The sequence below is a fragment of the Gopherus flavomarginatus genome, chromosome 22 (genome assembly GCF_025201925.1).
Source record: "Gopherus flavomarginatus isolate rGopFla2 chromosome 22, rGopFla2.mat.asm, whole genome shotgun sequence".
NCBI lineage: Eukaryota > Metazoa > Chordata > Testudines > Testudinidae > Gopherus > Gopherus flavomarginatus.
In genome coordinates this window covers 7970328-7996948 of record NC_066638.1, presented here as the reverse complement: position 1 = coordinate 7996948, position 26621 = coordinate 7970328, and the positions used below count along the sequence as shown (strand labels likewise).

Genomic DNA, 26621 nt, shown 5'->3' with positions numbered 1-26621 from the left:
CTTTGAGCAGTGTGTGCGGTGGGAAAGTGTGTATGTGTGGGGATGCGAATGGGAGGCTGCGCAGGCCTGGGGTGCTGTGGAGCCCAGAGAGGCAGAGCAGAGGGCCCGGGAAGAGGAGCTGGAGCTGAGATGCAGGTAGCAGCAGAGGCTCCAAAACAGGGGATAGGGAGGGGGTGACACTAGAGCCAGGGGCACTTAAGGAGGGCAGGGGGATGTGGCTGGGCTGGCGATGGAGGCCAGAGACTGGCATGGCAGGGCCTGCTGCAGTGGTGAGGAGTGAGGCCTCCTCCCCACTGCTAACTACCCCCCCGAGTGGGGAGGCTTCGCTGCATGGAGGAGCTTGTTGGGGGCGGGGTGCTCCCAAGGCTGTCATGAGCCTGGTGAGAGGGCTAGCGGGTTGTCGCCTGTGCTAGAGAAGAGGCGGGGGGAGTGGTTGGGATTAGTTGGAGCTGATGGATAATGGGGGAATGTCCTGCCTGAGGTACTGGAAAGGCAGCTGAGGAAGAGACCGAAGAGGTCAAGGTGAGAGTCATTGGCAGAGAGGCAGGAGCTGAAAGCCGGGGGGCAGGTGGGAGGGGCACGGTCCTGGGGGCTGGGGGAGATGGGTGCCCCAGTGCAACGACTGGGAATCTGGTGCCTGGGCTGGAAAGATATATGGGTTGGGGGCTGAAGTCGATACAATCCCTGACCCGCCCCCCCCTTGGGACCGGCCATACATCCAGAAACAATGGGGCAGGTTCCATTTCAACCAGCGCGCCCCCGAGGGGTCTCTGAGGCTCTGGGCTGTACCGTGGGGCCCTGGCTCGGAGCTGATGGGAGCTGGGGCAGCTCCCAGGCCTGGCATGGCCTTCGGCCGGCCCTGAGCTCACTGATTCTCACCAGGCCACTGCTGACTGCGGGGTGGAAATTCCCTCCCATTCGTCACTCCCGCACCTTTCCCCCGTGGCTGTTATGGCCTCACGGGAACGGCCCCAGCCTAACGGCAGGCCCATTCTTCTGCTGCTTTAATACAAACACGCACAGAGAATTGACGGCTTCAGCTCTGGCAGCTGCATCTCATCAGATGCTCCCAGGGCTTGGATTTCTGTGGCGCTGCTGAGACCGAGCCTGGCCACTGGATCTGGGCATGGGGCTTGGCTCCTGGGGCTCTGGCCTGGGAGCTCTTGGGCAAACGAGCAACGATGCAATTAACAGCCAGCTTCCGATAGTGTCGTGGGGCCACCTGCTGGAACAGAGACGCAGCACAAACACTGGTTGATCTGAGACGGGCAACCTCAATGAGCCGGGGCATCAGTGGCACTGGTCCAGTTTGTTTCCCCTGGCTGCAAACGGGGACCGCTCCCAGCTCCCCCCGCTGCAGGTCACCGGAGCGACTCTGGCCATCGCCAGTGCTGCTGCAGGGCCCAGCGTTGCTACTCTGGTGGTAGCCTTTGCCAACTGGACTCAAGAGTGGACCCAGGCCAGAGTATGGATCTTTGGCCCCCAAGTCCCAATGACTGAGGGCTCCCGGCTGCGGCAGGAAGGCAGCGGCACAGGTGGAAAAGGTCAGGTTGCCACACTTAGGAGGAAGATCAAGGACTCTGGCGTGAGGAAGATGGTGCATCTCTGCCGGGGGGGAGGGGAGAAAGAGGGTCAAGCCCAGGAGGAAGAGGCTGTTGGGAGCCATCAACATTTTGCACCGAAAGGGGATGAAATATTGGTGGATCTTTTTAGAGCACGGGCTGGCACTGCTATAATGCAGGGGAAGCAGTCACTGGGGGGTGGCCTCTCCAGGCCCAGCCTGCGCAGGGGGTGATGGACAGCTGATTGCAGGGGGGGTTGCCAGTGACCCCTTTCCCCTGTAGAGCAAGCCCCAGCGAGGCCAAGTAACAGAGACGGCACCAGTCGGGCAATAAAGAGATTAAATTTTATTTTATTTCACACAAAAATGTACAAAATAACAGGTGAGTGGATTTTAATTTTTATATTAAAAATCTAAAAGGTACCACTGAGCTATTTTCAATGGACTCAGTGCGAGAGGATTTAAAGATGATGCCTTTTTCTTCTTCTTCATCATCATTATCATCGTCACAGCCGGACCCTTGGAGCGATTCACGCACATTATTTACATCTGTCAGGAAGGGAGGCTTCCTGCTAGCCCTGCCCTGGACCCCTCCCTTCACACTTGGGGGGCATAGTCCAGATAAAGTGACCCTACACTGTACCCCTGTGGGAACCATGGGGACACTCCCCTGCTCCCGGGCTTCCATCTCCTAGCCCCCAGCCCAAGCTCAGGCAGGCTAAGAACTGGGCATGTCACGTCACCACCGATGGGGCGGGGGAACGGAGACACACGGAGTGGGTGACACACAGCCTGTCAGAGTTGGACACTGATCTTTTTTGGAGGGAGGGAGGGAGGAGGGGAACGCTGGAGAGGGCGGATTTGTGGGCTGCTTAGTTTGTTCTTGTATTTCTGTCTTTTTATCTTTTTAAACCCTTTTCCCTTTCTTTACAAAATGAGGAATATGATCATGGTTATTTATAGCAACATGGCAACTTTTAAAATTTTCTGCTGACAGTTCTAAGTGAAGCCTCCAGGCCCCAGCGGGACAGATCCCGCCCCCACCCCACTGCTCTCGAGACTCTCACTGCAGCAGGGCCCGGATCTGCTTGGATGTGGTGTCGTCGTTGAGGTGCCGAGTGGTGTACCTGCAAACGGAGGAGGGGGATTTATGCCCTGGAAGAGTCCACCTGGTGCTTTTCAAGCCCGTAAGCCTCGTCACCCGACCTCCCCCCCCAATAAATGTGTGTCCTTGAAGCAGCACAATGTGTGTCCTTGAGCTAGTGGTCTGAGCACAGGACTGGGGCTGTAATTCCTAGACTCTGACGCTGGCTCTGCCATGAACTCACTGGTGGCCTTGGGCAAGGTGTTTATGGCTGTGTTGTGGGAGGTGCTGGGCATCTCATTCGATGTCAGTTGCAGCTGTCGGTGCTCAACGCCTCTGAAATCCAGCCTTTACTCTCTCTGTGCCACTAGTGTAGTGTCCCCATTGGGCAAAGACGGACAAGAACGATGCTACTGGGCAATGCCAGCCTCATTTCATGGATGAATGGGAGCACCCAGCGGTGCTGTGACTCGCCCCCGGCCACACAGAGAGTCACAGCACCGCTGGTGCCCCCGTTCACATTGTGGTGTTTACGCTGACGCCACATTTTAATCCTGTCCCACCAGGGAACCTCTGAACAGTGAACGCTCAGGACAGAGAAGGGAACGGCAAGGCACAGAGAGAAGCAGGAAATTACCACACAAGGTAGGACTGATGCCCCTTATGGAGGAGCCATTTATCTTGTGAAGTGGGATTTAGACTGAGAACCTTTGTGTGGCAAGGGGTCGAATCCAAGGGATGGGAAATGTACTGTAGAACAGAGTTCAGCTGCAAGAAATGCTCTTTGACACACCCGTGACCCTTTCCCCAGCCCCCAGGCCAGCAGCCAGCTGCATCAGACACCAGATTCAAATACGTCGGAGACCAGCACTCCGAAGGATCTATCTAATGGGAGCAGATCATAGCTGAGATCGACCTAAACATCTATGGGAGAACACCTCCATGGGTGTGCTACAGCTGGCACTCGAAAGGAAGCCTGGTGGACCTGGAACCAAGAGTTCTAGTCTCATGCATTTTTTATCATTGCCTCAGAGAGAGCAATGAGCGCGCACTAGAAATACAATTTTTGCACTGGCTGACTCAGGGACTTGAAAGCATGATTACTATGTGTATTCCTGCAGTGCCTGGGGGCCTTAGCTGAGATTGTGTTAGGTGCTGCACATACGCATAGTAAGAGATGGTCTTTGCCATCACAACCCTGTTAGACCGTTCTCTGCTAGATCTCTATGTATACACACACACACACATGATTTATCAAAGCTGACAAAGGGATTTCGAATATGCCTACTCAGCAAGTGAAGTTGTGATTGTAGCATGGGTCGCATGTCTGCACTAATTTTAACCTAGCTAGCGTGGGCAACAATAGCAGTGAAGACACAGCAGTGCAGACCCTGGCCAGCAACCTCAGGATGTACCCAGAGTCACTAGCAGGCTTGTCCTGGGGTCAGCAAGCCTTTGTCACCAGGTCTTCATGACCATGATTCCATGCACCAGGTACATTCGCTAGATATGCCAACCTGCACTACAATCACTGTGTAGATGTAACCAAAGACGTACGACTCTCATTGACGTTCCCCAGCTGGCCGTGAAAATCTCATCTCTCCGTCTCTCTGTCTCTCTCTCTCTCTGACACAGTTGCTAAAATCCCTGTCAGCACGGTGGAATTTCCACCTTCTCAGCATTACTGCTCCAATTAGCGATGCTGTTTCTGCAACCTGGATGTGTTTCCACTGGGAACTGGCGCCAAACCTGACCACCTAGTCCCTGCCCTCAATTGCGATCTGAGCTGGCTCTGAGAGGAAAGAAGAATCTTGAGGCTTTTCAGCAGTGAAGAAGGACAGGAAAGGCAGCTCATGTGACCATGGCTCCTGTTTCGCCCCCACCCCCATTCTCAACGCGGAACATGCAAAGACAGTCGTTGGTCCGGGAGGACAGAGCTGTACATACCTCAGTGCGTTCAGGAGCCCCTCTGTGCTGGTTGAAGGCTGATCTTTCAAGACTTTGATGCATCCTTTCATCTACCAGGATTAAAAAGAAAGAGCCAGGCGAGTCAGCGCTCAACTGAAAAGAGCACGTGGCAGGTGGGAGCAGGGACCAGCAGCTCCCTTACCCACGCCTCTCTTAGCCCGTCCTTCCCCTCACACTTCCCAGCTGTGTCTTGACTGCTCTGTCCTTCTTTTTGGCTTTGTCTCCACCCAGCAGATGAAGGGGTGATTGTAGCTTAGGAAGGCACAAGCACCTTTGCCTCAGTCTAGCTAGAATGGTTAACAACAGCAGGGAAGACATGGTGGGCCAGCAACCTGAATGCTTACCCAGGATCCCCTGCTGGGCAGATTAAAGCACTGAAATCACACCTTCATTTGCTGTGTAGACACCCTCTGTTTCTTAACATGTCCCACCCCTGCTGCTACTGGTTGCAGCACTGCAGTGGTGGGACCTCCAGTGTAGACAAGACCCTTGGTGAATTAATCACAATGTCCTCTAAGACCTCCTGTGAGAAAAGTTGAAACACCAGGGACTGACCATCTCTAGATTTCTCACCGGTGCTATCCCCAGTGGAGCTGCATCCAGTGGTGGGAAATGTGTAGTTTTGAGACAGCCTTAGTTCCTTCCTCCATCCATCTATTTATCTCCATCGCTTCCTTCCTACCATATTCATAAAATCCTGGATTGGGATTTGTCCCCGGCCCACACTGTGTTCTAGGCTGACTGCTGTGTCTATCAGCTGGCTGCCAACTGCTCCAGTGGACGAGTGCAGTGCATGAAGTCCCCTGTCTCGTGTCGGGTGTGTCTCGTGCGCGTTACTGCAGATGGGAATCTAGCCGTGGTAGGACTCATGGTCTTTGGGCAGCCTGGAAAGCCAAAAGTGAGTTGCTGCCCAGGCTGGCCAGTAAGCGCTTTGCTAAGCTGGGCTCTGCAGGATGTCACCTCTTGCATATTTCATGCTGACCAAGACCTCATTGCTCAGAGATAGGAGAGCAGGAGCGATTCTTGTTTGGCTACTTGTGATGGGCTCTTTCAGCCCAGAAGAACCAGTAGAACCTGGGTGGAGGTTAAGTGTCTTCTTTCTCACTCTGCCCTGATGCAGGAGGTGGCTAGCAGGACAGCTCCTGCTAACCACCAGACCTATGCCTGTAGGCCCCATGGCACTTCCCATCTCAGACGGCTTCACTCCCTCATGATTTTTTTTCCCAGTGCCCCTTTCCTGGGCAATGCGCCAGCTATTGAGACCAAGGTGTCACTCACATCGATTTTGGAGGTCTTTGCGAAAGCCCCCACGGGGTGAACATGATCATAGAGGATGATGACTCCAACCATCACTCGCATGCAGAAGAGAAGGGTCTCGGTGTTAGTGAACCGGCTCCTGTATTCCCTGAAATCAAGAGAGGGGTCAAAGTGACAAGCAGAGGGAAGTCTGGCAGGGTCTGACTCAGGGTCCTTATTGCTGCTGGCAAGTGAAGGGAGATGAGAGAGAGCGTCCCATGGGGGGGGGTGTCACAGGTGGGAGAGCTTCTACCTGTACATACCCCTGCTATATAGGTGCCTATAAAAGTTGGGCTTGGGGACCTGCAAGGATCTCTCATCGCTCAGGCACTGCCTGGATTCACTCCTGACAGGGTGACCGCTTAGTCTGGCCTTCCCAGTGTACAGTGCTTGAATTCCGCCTCTTGGCTTCCTGTTGGCCTGTGATTTTAGAAGCCATCTGCCAGCCCGGGTTCCGCGCCTAGGCACACGGGCCAGGATGAAATACTCACGGGGTCTCCAGCATCACCCTGCAGACACAGGCCATGGTGCTTAGACAGTCAGTTGTGTCCTCAATGGGGAGGGTCTTGTTCTGAAAGGAGAGAACAGAGAGAGAATAGATTTGCCTCCTGATCCCGTGTGCCCCTCGCTGGAGAGGAGGCGTCAGTTAGGAACTGAATCACTTCATCGTATCGCTATTTCCCTAATCCCTGTACAGTTGGTCTTACTCTATAAACTCCCCTGCCTGTGCTGCTAATGGACAGCTCTCCATGCCTGTGGCTTAGACACGCCTGTTTCTTATGACGCAGGACGTCCATGACCAGGGATGTTGGAGATGTGCTGAATTCGTGGAGCAATCCTTCCAAAGCTCACAACGTATTTTCTCTCATGGTGACTCTTTGGGCCAAATATACTGCTGGGCACACCTTGATTGACTTCAATGGAGTCTCATGGGTTTACCCAACAGGTACATTTAGGTTATTGTCTATATTTCTCTCCTCTGGCCCCCCCTTCTCAAAGTTTTTGGTTTCTCTTTCTGTCTTTGGGGCTCACTCACCTCTGAAACAAACTTGGTTGTGGCGTTGCTTAGAGTTTTAAGCATAGGCGTGGCCTCTGCGTAGAAGAGAGACATCCTGTTGGCCATTTCATTGTTAACATCACTCTCGGCATCCAACTGCAGGACATGAGATGTGAAAGATGTCTTGATCACGTTAATCCCAACAGGATTGGGCAAATGCCGAAAATGTCTGAGCCCAGCCTAATCTGCCCTGTTGGAATGTGCTGAGCAGAGCCAGACTATAACCTCACAACTCACACCTCCCAGTTCAGGTCTGGGTTTGCTGAACTTGGGGGCTCAACCCAGACCAGCTTCTGGTTTGCTCACCTCAAGCCTTGCTGGTGCTACAGGGGGCAAGGGGACCTAACTCAGCCATCCTCCAGTTCATTCTGCCCATCACTTTATGAGAGGCCCACCCACTGCCTGTGTCCTCCACTGCTTGGTCGTCGAGACATTTAGTTCTGCCAACCATCTGGTAGAGCATCTAGTGACAACCACTACCTCTGCAAGAATCTCTCATCTTACTTTTCTAGCAGTTTATGCAGAGTTCACCCCCAAAGCTTTTTACCCAGCGTTAACCTGGGCTAGCAAGGCTAAGAAGACTTCCATGTCCATGCTCACTCTGTGCTAGGCTTCATCCCCACACTGCTCTGACAGTGGAACTCAAACCCTTTGGGAGGGGGACCAACCTCTTACCTGTAAATTGTTAATGCGATTTCGGCTGAGGGTTCTTCTGTAGTAGCTAAAATCATTCTGGATGGCAGGGTTGGTCATCTGCAGCAAACATGGACAGAGAAGACTGGAGATCTGATCAGCTGCTTTTGGTAACGTTCCCATAGGGCAGAATGGGTCCTAGATCTGGATCTGTTAAACTGGGGGGGCAGCTTTCCAAGAGATGGTTGAAAAGAGGAGTGGATAAAACTCTCAAAATCTAGCGTAAGGGATGATACCCCAGCGGTGACTGGTGGGAATGGTCCAGAGGACCTCATGTAGGCTAGCTCCAGTGCCCATTTGTCTAACGAACGGTTTGTTTGGTTGACGTTTGCATGTCAGGTAAACCAGAGATAATTCACCAAGTCACAACTCAGCATTACAAAGAGGAACATGCCAGGGAATATTGACTCCCTGCACAGCATGGCTTGCACTGGACTGTTAATGCGTCATGCAGCATTGACTCTCTACCAACCGAGCGACCCTGGGAAAGCTGAGTTTCTAAGCTCCCATGTTCCATCTCCAGTCGGACGTGCAAAGCTTCCCTACCTTGAACTCGTCGAAGGTGAGGGTGAAGTGTAGGATTTCTGCAAACTGCTTTGCTAGGGCTTGTTCTCTCTCCAGGTGCTGAGTCGGGGCATAGGGTGGGCTGGTCAGTGCCTCCAGCAAGCTGCGCAGAGCGTTCTCTGGGAGCGGGAGGAGAGAAAAATGATGCATTGCAGGGTGTCATGTCACCGTGCGAACGCAAAGTGATTACCAGCGCTCCAGGCTTAACCCCTCCAGCCCCCTCCCCAGTATGGAGCAGGTCAGACTTAGCTTGCCGGTTCTGGGATATAACCTCTCCATCTCCCGCACTCAGGGGCTTTTCTATCTCTCCTGGTGTCCCCCCTCCCTGCAAGTTGTCGGAAGCAAATCTCTTTATTCTTGTTTAACAGCAGGGTTATTTCCTGGGTGAATCCTCTTGATCTTATTCCAAAGGTGAGCAGCCCCCAGATGGCTCAGTGAAGGAAGGGCGCCAGCCTATTTCAGCCACCCAGTCACCTGAGGTCACTGGAACAGAGCTGATAATCTGATCTGTTGTGTCCTTTTCAGCCCCTTTTAGCCAATCCATTTTTCATATATCAGTGAATCTAGCCTCTCCATCTCCCTAGCACTGTGAGCGAGACTTTAAGATCAGAAGGGACCATTATGATCGTCTAGTCTGACCTCCTGCACAACACAGGCCACAGACTCTCACCCACCCACTCCTGTAACAACCCCCTGACCTATGTCTGAGCTACTGAAGTCCTCAAGTCATGGTTTGAAGACTTCAAGGTGCAGAGAATCCTCCGGCAAGTCACCCATGCCCCACGCTGCAGAGGAAGGCGAAACCCCCCCAGGGCCTCTGCCAATCTGCCCTGGAGGAAAATTCCTTCCCAGCCCCAGATATGGCAATCAGCTAAACCCTGAGCATGTGGGCAAGATTCACCAGCCAGACACCCAGGAAAGAATTCTCTGTAGTAACTCAGATCCCACCCCATCTAACATCCCATTACAGCCCACTGGGCATATATACCGCTAATAGTCAAAGATCAATTAATTGTCAAAATTAGGCTATCCTATCGTACCATCCCCTCTATAAACTTCTCAAGTTTAGTCTTGAAGCCAGCGATATCTTTTGCCCCCACTGCTCCCCTTGGAAGGCTGTTACAGAACTTCATTCCTCTGATGGCTAGAAACCTTCGTCTAATTTCAAGTCTAAACGGAGGCACAGAGTGGCACAGTAACTTGCCTTAGACACGCAAGACAGTGGCAGCATCAGGGTTTGAACCCAGGGTGGAGCCCCACTCCTGAGCCTTAACTATGAGACCATCCTGCCTTCTGAAGCCCAAGGCCAAATGCTGCAGGCCTTACTGAGTCAATGCGCTGGTTGTTCTGAATAAAGGACAAGTGTGTGCGGCCCAGTGATAGAGTTTGGAGTGACGGGCAGGGAGGTGGATGTGGGCCGAGAGCAGCAGTTTTGTGCCAACACATGCACGCTTGGGGGCAGGGCCGGCTCCAGGGTTTTTGCCGCCCCAAGCAGCAAAAAAAAAAAGTCGCGATCTGCAGCTCTACCGCTGTCACTTCAGTCTTCGGCAGCAATTCGGCGGCTGGTCCTTCGCTCTGAGAGGGAGTAAGAGACCCGCCGCCGAATTGCTGCCGAAGATCCGGACGTGCCGCCCCAAGCAGCTGCTTGCTGGGCTGGTGCCTGGAGCCGGCCCTGCTCGAGGGACGGGAATGGAGATTGCTTTATTAGTGGACTTTGGGCTCACCCAGTCGAAGAGAGAACTCATAGAAGCGTTTCAGCTTTGCCACTAGAGGGCACACGGCGTTCCAGGCCTTCTCCTGTAGCTGGAGGTCATTGGGATTTTGGATTGCCTGCAAGGAACCAAGATGGCAGGCTCATCATTAGTGCCTGAATCCCTGCCCATGTCCCCAGGCTGATGGCTGGAGGAGCTGCAGAGCTGTACCTCTCTAATCTCCAGGCCAGCCCCCGTGTAGGACTGCAGTTCAGCCAGGATTGTCTGTGCCTCCTCTAGCACTGCGTTGACCTGGTTCCACACAGCTGTCTCGGCTTCTGTGGGCTGAGCATCTGCATCGGATCACCCCCCACAAAAAGCAACATTTCAGTGCGTGTGTTGGACAGCGAGAGCACAAGATCTTTGGCGGCCGGTCCCTGAGCAGTGTTAGACCTGGGGAAACGCACTGGCTTGTCTGGGGTGCAAGGGCAGACAGAGCGATTCCTCTGCCTAAGTCTGTGGAGAAAGTGCTGACGAGAGACGTGCTAAAGGGAATTAGAAAACCTCCCACCAGTAGGGCCAGGCCCCTGGCTAGCGCTAGGCCTCATCTGTCCTCTAGTCAGATCTGAACCTTCTGGAGACCTGGCTCTCCTCACCCCACTGATCTAGTCACACACGCAGGCTCCCAACGGAAAAGAAATGTGTGCAAAGGAAACAACACAAAGGAAACCAAAGGGAAGAAACATCTCCTGCTGAGAGAACAACCCAATTGGAATGAGTTGCCTTGGAATATGACTCTCCTCCATGGGCTTGGTTCTGATCCCATACAAATCAGGAGTCAATGGTCCTACAGCAGCATCATACTGGCGTGAGAAGGGAATGCGGCCCTTTCTTTCCTGACTGGGCCAGACTCTGGACTCAACTCCCAATCTTACTGCTCCCGAATGGGACCGTCAGATCCCTTCCTGCCCCACTTCCCCCGCAGAGTTCTCTGGCCTGATTGCATTCTGTCCTTTCTTGCCATCGCCTTGACGGCACAGGAGAACATCTCCCTGCTAGCTAACGTCTCTCCGGAATAATGGGTGGCCCTAAGAGGCAGGTAAATGTTAAGAATTCAAGCTTCTGGCTGGGACCTGCCTGGTTGAGCTTCTGTAGGTGGCTTTGGGTTATAATCAACAGGAGAAGGATATCCTTACAGGGATGGGACTTGCACTAGGGATGGAGAGCTAAGCCCCACTCCAGCCCTGAAATGCCCCAACCAGCACCCTGAATGACCTGACAGCCCTTTCTGCCGCCTGTTGGCAGAAACAAGCCTGTTAAATCCCCCAACATCTGGCAAGACCAGCTTCCTGAGAAGGAAATCGCCTACGGGAGACCAAGCGGGGTGGTGAGTGGGGAGGAAATCACTACAATTTCTGGAATGGGTACGATGCCATGGGAGATTAACTGAGACGACAACTTAAAATGACATGAATGTTGGGGGGGTGAAAAATAAAATAAAATAAAAATCCCATCTCACGTTCAAAGTCAAGGAAAAAATTAGGGCCTTGTTCAAGGTCGTTATAAGTCAACACTTTAAGAAGGTTCCCCATGTGACACCTGCAAGAGAAGAGACAAGAGGAAAAAAATATGATGGGTAGTGAGGTGGCGTTCATGGAAGGAAGCAGTGGGAGAAGTAGCCTGAGGGCCAACATCTGGGCAGCAGGAAGAGTCCCTCAGGCATCAGAGCGTCAAGGTTTTTGGCCGGCTGTGTAACTCCTGAATCTTTGTGGCTGCATGTAAGAGGTGCCAGTTGTTGGCTCTTCGTAAGCAAGAGCCTAAGGGAGGAAAAGGCGATTGTGCCCAGCGGGTTTGCAGCACACAGCAATTCTAACATTAATGAGCGGTGCTGCTCAATTAGAAGGAGCTGAGGTTCATTAGAGACTCTCCTATGATCTTGATGGCGACTGCCCCATGAGCTGCAGCCTCTTCCTGCTCCCAGATGGAGATGAGTGCTGGCTGATGGGGGTGGTGACCAACAGTAACAAGTAAAGTGAGGGAGAGCCGCTGTTCTCCAGGAAGAGCGGAGAGGGGGAATGGTCCTGGGGCTTTCTGGATTCCTGCTGCTTGGGGTGGTTGTGTCTCATTTCATCTCCAAAGCCAACACCTGCCCCTTGAGTCTCAGGGAGGTGATTACACAGCAGTGTGGAACATCCAGCTACCTCATGATTACAGCCGGCTCCGGGGATCCGGAGACAACATGGGACGAGACTTTAACGGCCTGGCCCACACCCAGACTGAAGCTTCGGATGTGTCCAGCGCTGGTTACAGAACAGGGGTCTGGGCCAGGCTCTGCTACAAATTGGCAGCATGTTTGGAAGGGAGTCTCCTGACTTGCTTGCCGTCAAGAGGTACCCGGGACCCTGCTGGGGGAATTGCTCTTGTGACAACCAGGCAGGGTCATTGAATGGGGTCTTAGAGCTGAGCCATCCCTCCTGGCCCCATCTCCAGCCTCCCACTGCAAGGGCCTCCCCAGCACTGCAGAGCCAGAGGACTATTTTGGGCTCCCCCCAGGCCTCTCTGAGCCTGACCGTGTGGTGAACAGAGCGCTCGCCTCTCAGCCCCTGCCGGGTGAGCTGTGCTGCTCTGGCACTATTTTTACACCCCTCGGGTTTTCCTGAGCGCTGACTCTGAGCTGCTTGTCTGGGTGGATGAGGAGGGGCAGCCACGGGGGCTCTTGGCTCGCCGGGGTTAGTCAAAGGCAGGTGGGTTATTTTAGGAGTGAGCCCCACTTTCAGTCCTCCCTTCACCCTCCCCACATTCCTGGTCCCCCCTGCTGTCTTCTCCCCCTTTCCTGCCTCTCTCAGGCCCTTCCCTTCTCACTGGCTGCCTGCTTCATCTCTCTGGCAACCTGCTCTCTCCCCTTTGGGTCTCTGCTTCCCCATTCCCCTGAGCTCAGCTCACTCCTTCTTCCCTTCCCTGGCTGCTTGGGAGCACTGGGGCAGCTTACGGAGCTAGCCCGAGCCAGGGTGGGTTTTGACCATGGGGGCCCCTCACCCCATGGCTAGCAGTGGGGTGGCTTTCCCAGCATGGCCAAGCCTCTGTTTTGGTTCTCACTGAGCTGCTCCCTGACCTGACCCATCCTCAAGTGCCAGGGGCTGGGGCTAGAGGGAGTTTGGCTCCCTGAAGCCGTTGGATGTTGCCTGCGGTACAATGAGGCAGCACAAATCCTTCCTTCCTCCTTCCTCGGCAGCATGTGACCGGCTGTTACAGGCAGACGGGTTATTGGGGGCTTATTGGCCTGCTGGGAAGTGTACTAGGGTCCCAGTCCTACAGGCTTGTGAAGAGAGAAGGGGATTCAGGGGTCACGGGGCAGACCAGGCAGCCAACTCGGGAGAGTGTGTTTGGGCTGAGATCCTAGCGGTAAGAGCAATGGCCTCTCTCCCTCCCAAATATCCTCTGGAGGATGTCACTTCTGCTCCATTGCTGCCATCAATGGATCACCCAGGGAGCTGGGAAGCTTCGCTCCATAGCAAATCTGTCTCAGCATCTGGATCCCAGAGCCATGGGTGCTGGATAAATACCGAGAGCCAATGGGCCGGGGCTGCTCTGCTCCAGCAGCGGCTGGGCAGCGGTGGGTGCTCCAGCATGGAGGAAATTCCCTCCGCGAAGGATAAAACCAGGAGAGCCCCTGAGCTCGCCATCAAAGACTCCAGGATGAACCCGGAGCTGCTTGTTCAATGGGGGGCGGGATAAGATTTCCCTCCCCGGGCCCGGTTGGCGATGGAGATGGGATGTGACAGGCGGCAGGGAAATCATATGGTGGTTTCACGTGTGAGAGAGTCTATTTAATGCCCCCTCCCCACCCCCCTGCTCAGTGGCCACCCGGGGCCGGCCTTAGGGAAAATGGTGCCCTGGGTGAACTTGTATTTTGGCGCCTCTGGTCCCCGCTGCCTCCCTAGGCTCAAAATCCATCCCTCATCATCCCTGGTCCCCACCACCTCCCCAGGCTCCCAACCCATCACCCCTTCCCAACCCATCCCCCCATCCCCTCTGGCCCCCACAGCTTCCCTGGGCTTCTCACCCATCGCTCATGGCCCCCCGCCACCTCCCCAGGCTCCCAACCCATCCCCCCATCCGCCCTGACTCCCTATCCACCCATCCGCCCTGGCCCCTGCCACCTCCACAGACTCCCAACCCATCTGCCCTGGCTCCCGATGCCTCCCTCAAGCTTCCCACCCATCCTTCTGGCTCCTGTTGCCTCTCCTGGCCCCCCATCCATTGCCCCTAGCGCTGCTGGCTCCCTGGGCTCCCCACCCATCCCCCTAGACCCTGCAACTTCCTCTCCCCCCCATTGCCCCGAGCTCCCTTCTGCAGTCTCACACCCCAGGCCTGCGCCCACTCCTTGTCTCTTGACCCTGGCACCCCCCCATCATGGTGGTCGCCCACGTTGCCCACCCGTAAGGCCAGCCCTGTGTCCACCTGTCCAGCCTAACCTATGGGAGCTGCTAGTGCCAGCCCATCCTGAGCTAGGGACCTGTTCCTCACTGTGACTGCCCTCACACAGAGAGGTCTCTAGGGTCGGCCGTCAAGCCCATTGCAGCGTGTGAACATCTTGTCATCTTTAGAGAGCAGCGGCTCTTCCTCCTGGCAGGCACAGAAATCCCCCGGCCCTGAGCGCAGGACTTACTTTCAAAATCCAGGAAAAAATGAGGACAGTTTTCTAAATCTTTGCCCAATACCTTTATCAGGTTGCCCATGGCCAGCAGACCTGAGCGAGAGAAACAGAACAGAATGGAACAGCACAAGCACCGAGAGCTACCGCATGCCACCGCCCGGAGCACGGTGCTCCTCCTCCCGCCTGGCCTGGAGCCATCCTCCCTCCTGCACCTTTCAGCCTGCACACAGCCAGCAGAGAGCCCCTGGCCAAAGGCTCCCTCGCAATCATCTCCTCTTACCACTCTCCAGCCTGGGCCAACTTACCTGCTTGCGCCAGATACAGCTGGTATCGGCTCTGCAAATACAGGGGAGTCTCTCTCTGCCTCCCCACCTGGCTATGGACTTCGAGGTGCAAGAGCAGGTGAGCAGCGGTGAAACCTGGGCATGCTCCAGTCCGCAGCACAGCCGTCTGCGCCGCCTGTGTCCCTCTCCCTCTGGGTGTCTGCGTGAGGACGCGGAAGCGCGATTGCTCTCCCCACCACTTCTGTTTTTTCTATTTTTGAGGCTGGAGGGGAAGCGGAGAGCTCGTTCCGTGCCTCGAATTTCCTGTGTGAGCCTCTCGCATCTTCCCCTCCACCCGAGCTGTGCTGCCTCTCAGGACTTCCTCCTGGCCCAGCAGAACGGCAGAGGCCCCGTGGCTTCCCTGGCCCATGCTGATGCTCTTTCCTGGCACCCCTTCAGCTGCTCTGAGAACCTGTTCCCCTGACTGGCAGGGGTCAGGTGGCAGGAGCTCTTCTAGGGCCCACCTAGCATCTGTCTGCCACTGCGGGCATTGAGACGGGAAAACACCTGTCCCCATAATACCACGACCTTTACACTTCCTTAAACGGAGCTGCAGGCAAACCAGTCCCTGTGAAGCGGCATGGGACGGTTCCACAAACGAATGGGAACAGGTCTCCCTGATGCGCCCCTTGGGTTTACATACTGCTACATGACAGCTCTGCGCTCAGGCCTGGCTCCTCAGCTGTCCAGCACCGGGCAGTTCACAATCATCATGAAGTCTCATTATCCCCATTAAGCAGTGGGGGAACCTGAGCGGTGAAGTGACTTGCCCAGCATTACAGAGTGAGTCAGTGGCAGAGCAGGAATGGAAGCAGCATTTCCTGACTCCCCATCCGGTGCCCCTCCCCACTGGGCAGTCTTGCTCCTTGTCTGTCCCACCATGAGACTCCACCACCTTCATGAAAGACCATGATGCTTCTGCCCAGTGTGACCTGCCGTTAAGGAGTATCAGAGCTCAGCGCTGGGGTCCCTGTTGTCAGTCCAGCACTGGTTTGCTTTGCAGACCAGAAATGCAGCATAAGAATCCTTGGGCTGAAGTGGAACCTTGTGTGTGACCTGAACCTCCATCTGCTGCTCTCCTAATGTGCTGTCCAGTTGCTGCAGCCCCTGACAGGGACCCCTCATCCTCTCTCAATTGCAATTTTAAGATTCACTAGCCCCCTCACAGCCAGGGGTCTCTCAATCTTCTCCTCCAGTCTATTACTATCACTGATTGGCCCCAGGGAATGGCTAGGGCAGGGGCAGTATCAACTCCAAGGATCAAGGAGCCCGACTCCAGAATACCAGGGCCCTAGTATCTAGGGCTTACTTGGTAACAGACGTTGAGCAGAGGCCTAGGACAGCCTGGGTTACTATATTCTGGGCCTGTAAAAAGGACTCCATAGAGGAGGCACCAGGACCCCAGCTGGCAGAGCTCCTCTGCCACTAACTATCTGGCTGATGCTGGCAGGAATCAGGGCTGGAAGCCGTGCTCCTGCGTAACTTCCTTCAGTGCCTCCTGCTATAGGTAGGGTAGCTCTTTGCTTCCCCTTTTCATCCATTGAGTACAGTGCCTCCTGTTGAAACTGAAGTTTTTTTGTGCTAGTCCCATGCCCATCCAGTGCCTGCTAGGGGAATTAGACTTAAACTGGTGCTCTTACATCCTGCTGAGAGAGACTGGGCCCAGGCTATCTGTGACTTCGCACTAGTAAACATCACAACCTCCTCTCTAAGGTCATAGCCTCCTCCATTGCGGGCCTCCCAGTTGGGTTTGCTCTGAACAGCAAGAGATGATTCTCTTTACCTTGATTTCTGATGCTTCAGTGACCTGTATGGCAGGAACCGGGGCTGTGTAATGCTCATAAATCACTTCATCGGCTGGCAGAAATCTGCAGTGAGAAGGAGAGAGACAAAACATCACTGGAGGCGTCCAAATTTTGACCATCTTCATGAGCTAAGCAGTTCCCTATAAACCTGCTGATAGTGGGGGCCGGGTGTCCTTGTTGGAAGCCAGGGAGTGACTGCCTGAGCCCAGGCCTTGCCCATTCATCCAGGGAGAGCTACCAAGGAGGTCTCAGGACAAAGGTCTCAGGACAACTGTCTGGAGTGGGTCACATGGAGGAAGCTATTAGGGTAACGGCAGTTAAAATTCTGCCTCTCTGCAGGCCACGTCATGGGGGTTTGCCCGAGCAGTGGCCTCACTGGACACTTCATTCATTTGTACTCTGGCTCCTCCAGTTCAGATCACCTTCTTGGATGTGTCTCCAAACACGATGTTCCTGTCTGAGAACGATGTGTCCCCGTGGCTAAGAGGTTAACTCCCCTGGGTTGTGGCAAGTGTTTGCCCAGGAATTAAACCCAGGATCTGTAGCTGACCACAGCTCATCAGCCATGAGCCTGTCTCTTGCACAGGCTGGCTTAGATACCAGATTCATCCTCATTGCATTGGGACCAACCCCATCACACCCTCCATTAACTGCTACCCTGGACCCTCCTAGTCCTCAAGGCAGTGTGGCCAATCTTTGTGACGGGGAGGGAATTCTGAGAGTGAGATCAAGCTGCAATACAAACTCTGCATCTCTGCCTGGTTTCCATCTTGGTGCTGAGCTCTCCACATCACTATGGCAACAGCTAAAATCTTTTCTTAAGACATCCTCCCTCCGCCCTATATCGAGCGCATTAGGGGCCTGTTGCTCCTCTGCCTGTCAAAAGCAACAAGGGGTACGTGCCCAAGCGATCAGCACTTTAAGATGACAACAGGGAGTTTCTAATCATGCCGTGACGAGTCTACAATCCAAACTTTCCCTTGCTCACCCAGAGCTGCATGGGATTTGAACTCATTTCACGACGCAGTTTCCTATCATCAGCCATTTCGATTGCAAGATGCGCATGAAAAGGCATCAGTTACTGCTAGCCCAGGGAACAGTCAAGCTATAGTAATAGGTTACTATCGCTGCCGCTCTGCAGAAATGAGTTATGGCTTCTGTACTGGGGATGAACTGCCTTCTGCAGATGTCTAAAAACTGTATGTCAGTGAGAACGGCAGAGAGGCCCCCTTCAACATCTTGTAAAGTTGCAGGCTGAAGGTCTGCAGTGTCGTTGCATCCATCACTAAATATGCAATGGGACAAACGGTATTTTTGCCTCTGAGTCGGACTCTTATCTAAAGGCTAGAATGGAGCAGTGATAAGGAGGGGTCTTTCCTCTTTGCATTTGGAGTTAAGTTGCTTCCAAAGGATCTGTCTAATCTCTCTAAAGTATTGTTAACAGGCCATCAGCAGTTCAGCACGGTATCTAGGCAATTAATAAATTATCATTAAGAATGGCAACATAGACAAACAGAAGTGGTCGGAAATGGAGCATTGTCAGTAATGGACTATGCATGCTCTTTTTGACACTCCTAGATATGTTACCATTCCAGTCTACCAAATAAATACCAGGCATCCCATAAATAGCACTGCAATACTACCATGCACCAACAAAGTGGCCCGAAGCTTGGGCCAGTCAGCTAGGAGAGGTGCAAAACTTTCTTTGGTTTTGGTTCACATGGGCTCAGAGTACAATCGTGTAGTTTAGGTTTGAATCTGCCCAAAAATTCAATGAGAAATGCAATCAGGGCCATCCTTTCAAATAGAAAATGTACGTCAGGGCTTAGTTTTGAACCAAGGGCTGGTGGCATGATGGTTGCTTAAAAAAACAACCTCCTCTTCTGAATATGACCTCAATACAGGGCTGTCTTCCTGAGCCTGCAGACGCAGTGAGTCATTAGCTTGAAGAGGTGTGAACTGGCTCCATTAATCTCTTACCAGTTTACGATTGATCATTTGGCCAAAACCTTTAGCCATGCTGGGATTGTGGATGGGATTTGGGATTGTGACCAGGACATTTTTCTACTCTGATTCTTCTCACATGATTCCCTCCTGAAACCGTAACTCAGCCCAGGATCATACAAACCGTAGCAAACTGAACAGAATTTTAGGTTTGAAACCTAACTATGAAGATATTGCAGAGCTCGACTCACTGAGTAAAGGATTTAAAATACCCTTTTACCTCTGTTTTCTCTTGTGTGTTTATTTTCAGCACCATTTCAAGTTGTCAGGGAAGATTCCACACAATATGAACATAAGAATGGCCAGACTGAGTCAGACCAATGGTCCATCCAGCCCAGTGTCCTGTCTCCTGACAGTGGCCAATGCCAGGTGCTTCAGAGGCAATGAACAGAACAGGGAATCATCAAGTGATCCATCGCCTGTCGCCCATTCTCAGCTTCTGGCAAACAGAGGCTAGGATACTTCAGAGCATGGTTTTGCATCCCTGCCCATCCTGGCTAATAGCCATTGATGGACCTATCCTCCATGAACTTATCTAGTTCTTTTTTTAACCCTGTTATAGTTTTGGCTGTCATAACATCTTCTGGCAAGGAGTTCCACAGGTATGGGTATGGATTTCACTATGTTTGCCCCTTAAAAACAAGAATGCGCCCTGCTCTTTTCCTATAGGAAACTTCTTAGTCCTGGGAAGCCACTTTGCCACAGGACCACCGATTCTTCATTCTTGCACAACTCGGAGGGGAGCGAAGTCTTGGAGATTCTTTAGAAATTTTGGGTGTCACAGAGGAAAAAGTACAAACAGATGGAGAAAGAAGAGCTAAACTAGAGATCCCTGCCATCCTGCCATCCAGAGCAAACAGCTGGGTAGTGATGCTTATACACTGCTGATTTTCACCAACACTCTGTCTAATTTGAGGTGGAAATACTCTCTGCTCGATGTCAGTGAGATGCTAAGGCATAAAGAAACAGCTGTCATAAACCCATCAGTTCTCTCCAGAGATCCGGTCTGCCACTAGCTGCAAACCGTCGGGTAGTGTGGCACTGAGCAAACGTGCTCTGAGTCCTTCACAGTGTAAGGAATTGTGTTTCACCATTTGCATAGTGAGCCCAAAAGCCATGACCATCGACTTCAGCAGCATTCTTTCAAAATGGAACCATACTCCCCCTTCTGGGCATGCAGAGAAAAAAGTCTTCTCCCATAATCAAGAAGCAAAAGACAGCAGAAGGATTGTTGGACTTGTGGTGAAGGCGCTGGCCTCAGTTCCTAGCCCTGCCACAGCCTCCCCTTACCTCTCAGCGTCTTCATTCCTCAGCTGTAAAATGAAGGTCGTAGTATTTCCTTTCTCCCACCCTTTGTCTCCCTGGATTGTAAATTTTTGGGGCAGAGCCTATCTCATATTATGTGTTTGTGCAGCACCTACCATGACGTGACCTCAAGCTCATATGCAGCCTCTACTCGGTACTACAATGCAACTCACATTAATAATTCCTACTCTTTTCATTTTGGAAAAGTCCAAGACCCTTAAATTCACTGACTCCATTATGAAGCGTGTGGTTTTCATGGCATTAATGGCAGCTGGAAGCCATGCCCATCTTTCCTCCCGCTTTTACTTTCTTTTTCCTCCCTCTCTGTTCTGCCCTAGTTGTCCTTTTGCTAAGTTTTAACATTTCATAGTTAATATTAGGAGAGAAAATACAGCATGTGTGGGAGTAGCTGCAGCTTCTTTCCGCAGGGAAAGGGCTGGGGCTATCAGCCATCAGAATGCGATAACTCGGTCTAGCTTTCTTACAAATTGTTTTCTTTCTTATAAAATCCATTTTAAAAAACAGTTGTGTGTTTGTACATCACCTGGCACAAAAGCTACTGCCATACAAATGCGCAATACTAATCAGTGCAACTTTTTTACTTAGAGCTGGTAAAAACAATGCCATTTATTTTTTATGAGAATCTTTTTTTTTATTTATGTGGGTTTTTTTTAATTCTATGTAATTTTTTTTTATAAACCCCCCAAATTGTGAATGGAAAAATGTTTGCTCTTGAAAACTGTTTTTTGTTTTGTTTTTTTAAAATCAGTTTTTGGGAGAAATGTTCAATTTCTGAAACCAAACTGTTTTACTGAAAACCATTTTTTTTTTTTTTTTTTACTGAAAACTGAACATTTTTTTTTTAAAAGAAAGCATTCAGTTTCTGGTTTTTCTTTGAAAAACTGGAAAACATTGGCCAAAATGAAATTTTCTGCAAAAAATGGTTGAGTTGAAAAGCTATTTTTTGTCCCACAAAATGTTTCAACAAAAATTGTCAACCTGCTCTAGTTCTAATATATTTCCGGATCAGAACCGATGTGAAATGTCGTAACTCCTGTCGACATCAGTGGGACTTGTGCATTGTTAACATATCTCAGGACCTCACCTTGCCGGTGCAAATCTCAAAATGCAGGCATCAGATAAATGCCCAGTAATGTTAGGTGGTCAGTACACAGCGATTCAGACCAGTCGCTGTCCACATCTTCCATTGCATTTGATCCCATTGCTTCCCGGCCTTCACTCCTCTTTTACAAAGGTCACTGCCTCCCCTGAGGTCCTCCGAGAGTTCAGTTCTACTCTGAAATGACTCTGTGGGAGCAGCACTGTGGAGTCTGGGTTGGTCTCAGCAATTCTTTAGTAGCTTTCTTCAGTTTGCAGGTTCAAAAGACATTTCTTTTTTTAGCTGCCAGCCCTGTCAACTCCCCCTGGGATCTGAAAGCCAAGCTGGATTCTCTCAGTCTTGTGTATCATCATCAGTAATAACCATTCTGCTACTTGGCCTAGCTTAATAATTCTCCTGATGCTGCGTGAGCCGGAATCGCATCCAGCTCGGTCTCCTCTAGCTGCACCGGCTCTGCAAGCCGAACGGGAATAAAAAGCACTAGAAGCATAGTTTTGTAACTAGGGTCACCAGATCTGCCCGTGATGACACACAGCTGAGAAGGAAGGTACCATTTGTACACAGTCAGCTTTTCTGTGACTACCTGTCATTATAACGGGACATTAAATACCAAAATAAAGGCAAGCGCAGCACAGTCCAGAGCCATGGAGCACAGAATTTGGGTGCTAGGCCAGATCCTCAAAGATACGGAGATGCCTAGCTCTCAGTGATTTCAATGAGAGTTAAGTGCCTTTGAAGATCTGGGCCCTGCCTCCTGCAATACTGCCTGCTCTCATTTTCTAATTTGTCTGATGTTATCCATACGGGCAGTCCGGCTGTCCCTGCTGTGGGTGGGGCCAGCATTGCAGCCTGTGCCTCTGTGCTCTGCGCCTTGAAGGTTCACCTTATTTGCCTCTATTTTTTTTTTCACCAGCAGTCGATGGCTTTTGGAAGCCAGCCAGCCTTTCATGGAAGGAATCTGTTCTTTTTACTATCATCTCCTTCAGCTCTTCCAGCTGACATCTGAGCAGAAGCCTCCCAGGAAAGGAAGGAGCCCTGTCTTTGTGTAATAATACTGAGCCTTTACATAGCATTCACAGCACCTCCTGGAAATGTTCTAGCTAATCCTCACAACACCTCTGTGTGAGACAGATGGCTGATTCCCATTTTACAGGCACCCACACTGCGCTTGGAAGGCAAAGTGACTTGCCCAGGTCCGTCCAGTGAATAAGTTGCGGAGCTAGGATTAACACTCGGGACTACCTGCTTCCCACCCATGGGCTTGGTCCCCTCAGACCAAGCTGCTTTCCCGCAAGCATTGGGTATGCATCTACTCAAACGTCCTTCCAGACAGGACATTCACCTTTCAGCCTGGCTAGTGCATTGGAAAGCTTGATGAGATGAAGCCAAGAGATTATGAATTTCTCCTATTGTTCTACTGGGTTTTGTTTGTGATTTTCCTCGCCTCACAAGAAGATCCCTGTGACAAGTGGGGATTTTCCCTTGTTATGTGGTACGTAAGCCTTTGTGAATCTTACTGTTTTGCATGAATGCTGTGTGTGCCTCAGTTTCCCTGTGTATTGCACCAATGTCTAGGCAGTGAGAATAAGGGTGTGTGACTTTTGCAGGGGCTGCTCCAGCATGGATGCTGTGGCCGCCCCTTCGTAACCTGAGACCCAGGAGGGGGATGTGACCAGCTGACTCTTGGCCGGGGAAGCAAGGGAGGAGGAACAATGGGCAGGACAGGGGCCAGGCAGTATGAAGTCAGCTGGCTTAGGGTGCAGGGGAAGGGCCAGAGCCCTGGCTCTGGGCTCCCCTCCCCCAAAGATGGACTTGGCTGAAAGTCACTGATTTCTGTGCTAACAAGTTCTGTTCATGCTGTGTCCTGTCAACTAATAAACCTTCTGTTTTACCGGCTGGCTGAGAGTCACGTCTGACAGCGGAGTTGGGGTGCAGGGCCCTCTGGCTTCCCCAGGAGCCCCGCCTGGGCAGACTCGCTGTGGGAAGCACACAGGTGGAAGGGGATGCTGAATGCTCCAAGTTCAGACCCTTTGTGAGCTTCTTGCCCTGGCGACAGGCTGCTCCGAGAGAGGAGGCTCCCCCAGGGTGCTGGCTGGCTTTGCATGCAGTAGTTCCAGAGCAGCACTCCGGTGACTCCGTGACACTCCCCTGGCTCTGGTGCATCAGTCTTGAAACAGACTACAGCTATTTCCACCACCAGCTCCCCGGATACCCCAGCAGTTAATATCGGATTGCTCGTTTCCTGTGTTCTAGATCCCAGGACAGCCGGAATTCCCCAGCGGGCTGCCATAAGCTATGCGTCTTAAACAACACGCCCTCTCCGGCATGCTCTAATTTGCCGCTGACCCAGGTGCAAAATGCCCTCCCGCCACCCAAAAATCAACCAGTGGAAGGTGAGTTTTATTTTTATGGGGAGTTTAATTTCTTTACAAAATAACAATAATAAAAAAAAATAATTCCTCACTACATTGGGTCCAATTTGTCACTGGTGTAACTCCACTGATATTGATACAGCAATGCCAGGGGCGAATTTAGCCCAGCATCTATCTTAAGGTTCGGCGACAGTGCCCGGGCCTTTCTGTGGCGTGTTGGGTACCTGCACTACACCCACGCCCCCAAGCACAGGTATAGATAGCAATGTAGATGGTGAGGCATTGCATAGGTGAGTAGAGTTAGGACACACCTGAGCCCTGTGGGTGTGTACCCTACACAGCCCTCTGCACACCCAAGCAGTGTCTGCCCGCTCTGCACTGCCATTTTAAACAGTGTAGTGTCCCACTGCCACTCTGCTGCCAGGGAAGGACTCTGGCAGCAGGGAAAGGATCCGGTAGCTCCCCACTGCTGGGCTTTCCTCACTGCCTTCCCCCACCAGAGCCTTTCACCGACTGCATGTAGCTACACACTACAGCGTGAAAGCCACCTGCTTTTCCCTGTGGGGTGTAGTGGGGTGCAGTGGAGATGTAGCCTTAGGTTCTTATATGGTCCCTGATACCATATTATCCGAGCTTTTCCCAGCATCCCTGTGAGGTAGGGAAGTACCAGGAGCCCATGGGACAGATGGGGGACTAAGGCTCCAAGAGGCTAAGTGACTAGCCAAGGTCACACCAGGTGTTTGTGGCAGAGCAGGGACCCGAGCCCAGGTCCTAAGCTAGTGCCTGAACTGTCCTTACCCCTCTGTCTATCGTTTATTAGAAAACTGACTGCAACTGGATTGGGTGAGATTGTTTATTTCCAATGACATGGAACTAAATTCCCAAACACGTCTCCAAGTCATTGGTTTTCCCTGGTTTATGCCTGTTTGCATAGGTGAGTTTTTCATCCCCAGCAGGTCGCACAAGTCATCAGACCCAGAGGAGAAAATCTCTCGTCATCCAGAGATTTACAGTGGACGCTCGAGCCGCAGCTGGTATATGGGATTGTTACTCTTTGCTATTTTAAAGATACATGTTTCCAGTTAGCAGGGCTGCCACGAAGGACCAGTGTCCCCCCTGGAAAATGGCATTTGGTAATGAGGAAACCAACGAGGAACCTGACATCAGAGTTGGCTTCAGAATACAGCCTAAGCAACAACCAGGGTAAAGTCACCAGATGATTATAATTACTATTAATTTAGATTGCAGTAGCAATCAAGAGCCTTAGTCATGGGCCAAGCTTCCCCTTGTGCTAGGCTCTGTACAGACACAGAACATGTTCTCTGTATGTATAAATATCTCCTGTCTGTGTGTTCCATTCTATGCATCCAAAGAAGTGAGCTGTAGCTCACGAAAGCTCATGCTGAAATAAATTTGTTAGTCTCTATGGTACCACAAGTACTCCTGTTCTTTTTGCGGATACAGGCTAACACTGCTGCTATTCTGAAACAGAACACAAAGACATTCCCTGCCCCAAAGAACATAGAGCCTACGTACAAGTCAAGAGACAACGTGTGGAGACAGGAAACCATGGCTTCTCCTACCCCCAGCTGCTCCATTGACTTTAATGGGAACAGCACTGGGTCCTGTGTCAGTGGCGAGCTCTCTGCATAATCACCAACCTGCTAGTTGCTTGATGTAGACGGGGGTGGATCAGTGATGTGCTGGTGAGGGGCCTTGGTTAAAATTCCATCACTGGGTTTTATGTGGGTGATATCCACCCCCACCCCCACCCCTTGCTCCCATCCTTGATCTTGATGCATCATCCCTGCAGGCCAGACTTGTCACTGAGGCCCACAGTCCCAATGGAACAGATTGCACCGAGCAGTAGGTAAGAAAAAAATCATCCCCAGGGTGGGGAGAGGAGGAATTCCCCTGCAAGCCGACACCTGGTTTGCTCAGCAAAAGACCGCAGGATCTGGCCCAAAGTTATGCCTGGTCCTCTGAGTCAAATTATCAGAGGCACTGGTGGTGTTCCTTCAGATTGGTGTAGCTAAGGGCAGAACAAAGCCCTCCCCTTATGCCTTCCCCAAAGCTGCTTTCTCATTCATTCTTTCACTCGTGGGTAAGAGGTGGAGGAAGCATCAGCCCTGGATTAGGGTTTTCTTTTTGTCTCTTTGGGCCGCACGTTTCCCATTCAAGCTAGATTTTGCATGTAACAGTCTGACTGCTTGGGTTTAATTAATGCGGCGGAAGATCCAACAGGGCTTAGGGTTCATGATGCAATTTGCACCCAGCTCAGCGCGGCAAATCATCCCTCTCCTGTTTTAGAGAAACACATTCTGGGAAGGCCTCTGAGCAACTGCAAGGCAGCAGCCACCCAGCCAGAGAGCCGCCCTCATTAAAACTCTGAGGCCACGTCCACACTACAGAGTAAAATCGAAATTAATAAAATCGATTTTATAAAACAGATTTTATAAAATCGATTTTACGTGTCCACACTAGGGCACATTACTTCGGTGGTGTGCGTCCATGGTCCCAGGCTACCATCGATTTCCGGAGCGGTGCACTCTGGGTAGTTCAGTAAAAGAATGGGACCAATAACTTCGATTTCCGTCCACACTAACCCTAAATTGATATAGTAATATCGATTTTAAGGTTATTCCTCTCGTTGAGCAGGAGTACAGAAATCGATTTTAAGACCCCTTAAAATCGATTTTAAGTGCCTTGTAGTGTGGACGGGTACAGCGTTAAATCAATTTAACGCTGTTTAAATCGATTTAACGCTGTAGTGTGGACCAGGCCTCAGATGGCTGCCGTGTTCTCCAGGACAAGAAGGGAGCCCTCAACTTTGCACGAGGACCCTATTAGAAAGCTGTTCCTTGAAAAAAAGGTATTGTTGTGGATTCTTCTTCGCCCCCGGGCGCTGACCCCATCCTCTTCCTCAGGGACGTCCTTAGGATTTATGGGGCCCTAGGCAGTATTATTAAACTGGTGCCCCTATGCCGGATGGCAGCCCAAGCTCACAGCCTGGTGGGGGAGGGGGAGGAGGGACTTGACAGCAAAGGATAATGAGATGCCCAGCCTGCCTCATGGTGGCGGAGAGTCACAGTTCCCCACAGAGACTTCCATGCCCTCTCCC

The 26621-nt window shown here is 51.9% G+C and overlaps 1 protein-coding gene across 6 annotated transcripts in view; it reads right to left on the bottom strand.

The window, feature by feature from the left end:
* Positions 1–1884: 1884 nt before the first annotated feature.
* Positions 1885–26621, bottom strand: part of LOC127039059 (CYFIP-related Rac1 interactor A-like) — a 39482-nt gene continuing 14745 nt past the window's right edge. Inside the window, exons 2-13 of one of the 6 annotated variants that reach the window (XM_050932201.1) lie at positions 16678–16762; positions 14877–15054; positions 14584–14664; positions 10146–10267; positions 9948–10053; positions 8206–8342; positions 7642–7719; positions 6946–7062; positions 6401–6480; positions 5892–6018; positions 4593–4663; positions 1885–2688 (exon numbers count right to left, since the gene is read on the bottom strand). In XM_050932201.1, coding sequence (XP_050788158.1) covers positions 2625–2688; positions 4593–4663; positions 5892–6018; positions 6401–6480; positions 6946–7062; positions 7642–7719; positions 8206–8342; positions 9948–10053; positions 10146–10267; positions 14584–14653 — 972 coding nt within the window. In that variant the 5' untranslated portion in view covers positions 14654–14664; positions 14877–15054; positions 16678–16762 and the 3' untranslated portion in view covers positions 1885–2624. Of the gene's footprint in view, positions 2689–4592; positions 4664–5891; positions 6019–6400; positions 6481–6945; positions 7063–7641; positions 7720–8205; positions 8343–9947; positions 10054–10145; positions 10268–11433; positions 11859–14583; positions 14665–14876; positions 15055–16677; positions 16763–26621 lie in introns of those variants that run through there. The other 5 variants (XM_050932197.1, XM_050932200.1, XM_050932198.1 and 2 more) reach the window with 5 other exon arrangements.